Here is a 1335-nt window from a genome sequence, read left to right as displayed (position 1 = left end):
TAAGAGGCATAAAATAAAACATTTGCTGGGTTAGAACTTTTCAGCTTTGGCACTATTAACATTTTGGGTCAGATAATTCTTTGTTGTGGGTTTTTCTGCGTATTGTAGGATTTTGGCAGCATTCTGACCTCCAAAATTAGCATCCTTTTTGACAATCAAAACTATCTCCAGGCTTGGGTCCCAAATGCGCCACAGCCTCTCCAGAGACATGGGTCCTCGGATCCTCTTTAGTGCAGGTAGCTCTGCGGCGGGGGAATAACAGAACCTCTGGAATGGATGGACTCTTCCCAAGCAGCTTTGCTAATTTGCAGCAGCTGGACAATGTTCCTCCTTAACATCTGTCTGTCAGCATAATTGTCCCATCATTTTACTCTGGTGGCAGGGACTCAGCTCCGAATTCTGTATAGAAAAAGCACCTGGATCCCAGTCTTTCTATGGCTTCGAGACAACCAGAAGTGTCTGCTTTTGAGCCTAGTGGGCCTCTAGGCAAGATGTGCCTGCCCATCGGGATGTACCGCTGGGCATTCAGCTATGATGATGCCCTCGAGGACCCTACGCCCATGACTCCTCCTCCGTTGGACTTGGGCAGCATCCCCCTGGAAGCCAGCGATTCCAGAGCGCAAGTATCAGGACCTCTCCAACAAACTAAAGTTCCACAGTGGAGAGATAACAAGGGAGGAGAAGCAGCCGGCCTCCACCCAGTCCACCCCAAGCAGCAGCCCCTACTCTTCCCCTAAGCAGAAGCCCAGAGGCTGGGTCACTTCTGGTTCTTCCACAGCCTTACCTGGCCCCAATCTTAGCACCATGGATTCTGGAAGCGGGGATAAAGACAGAAGCTCGGCAGATAAGTGGAGCCTCTTTGGACAAAGACCCCTCCAGAAGTCTGATTCAGGAGGTTTTGCCATCCAGGCCTACAAAGGAGTGCAGAAGCCTCCTCCAGTGGAACTGATGCGCGCGCAGGCCACCCGAATGGCCAAGGATCCGGCAACGTTCAAGCCACCCAAGATGGACATCCCAGTGATGGGAGGGAAGAAACAGCCGCCGCCGGCCCACAGTCTCAAACTCCGGGGTGTGAATGCCCTCACACCCACTGGCTTCTAGAGCTCTGGCTATTCCAGGGACTCTGAGTCGGGGGTGTCTTGAGCCCAGCTCCCCTTTACCTTGGCTCTGACATAGGAAAAGTTTTGTTTTGTCTTTTTAAAAAATCTCTCAAAGTGAGGCTGGAGATGGAGACATAATTGGCTTTTGAGAAACATTAGTGTGAAGCTTGTGCTTGTGTGGAAAAAGCCATTTTGTATTGCTTTCATTTAAAGCTAGACTGAACTTCAGCAGTGA

At 50.6% G+C, this 1335-nt stretch overlaps 1 protein-coding gene across 1 annotated transcript; it reads left to right on the top strand.

Annotated features, from left to right (window-relative positions):
* The first annotated feature begins 208 nt into the window (after window positions 1–208).
* Window positions 209–1101, top strand: LOC130848484 (putative monooxygenase p33MONOX). Its single transcript, XM_057726962.1, has 2 exons — window positions 209–236; window positions 590–1101. The coding sequence occupies exons 1-2, from the start codon at window positions 209–211 to the stop codon at window positions 1099–1101; spliced, it is 540 nt and encodes a 179-aa protein (XP_057582945.1).
* Window positions 1102–1335: the final 234 nt, after the last annotated feature.

This window comes from Hippopotamus amphibius, chromosome 3 (genome assembly GCF_030028045.1).
Source record: "Hippopotamus amphibius kiboko isolate mHipAmp2 chromosome 3, mHipAmp2.hap2, whole genome shotgun sequence".
Lineage (NCBI taxonomy): Eukaryota > Metazoa > Chordata > Mammalia > Artiodactyla > Hippopotamidae > Hippopotamus > Hippopotamus amphibius.
Note: the sequence above shows the minus strand (reverse complement) of the source record. Positions and strands in the feature narration are given on the sequence as shown.

Bases quoted from the DNA above. Each gene is read 5' to 3' on its own strand.
- LOC130848484 (XM_057726962.1), top strand. From the start codon at position 209: ATGGGTCCTCGGATCCTCTTTAGTGCAG. The intron at 237-589 runs GTAGCTCTGCGG...GGACTTGGGCAG, and splicing joins TCGGATCCTCTTTAGTGCAG to CATCCCCCTGGAAGCCAGCG.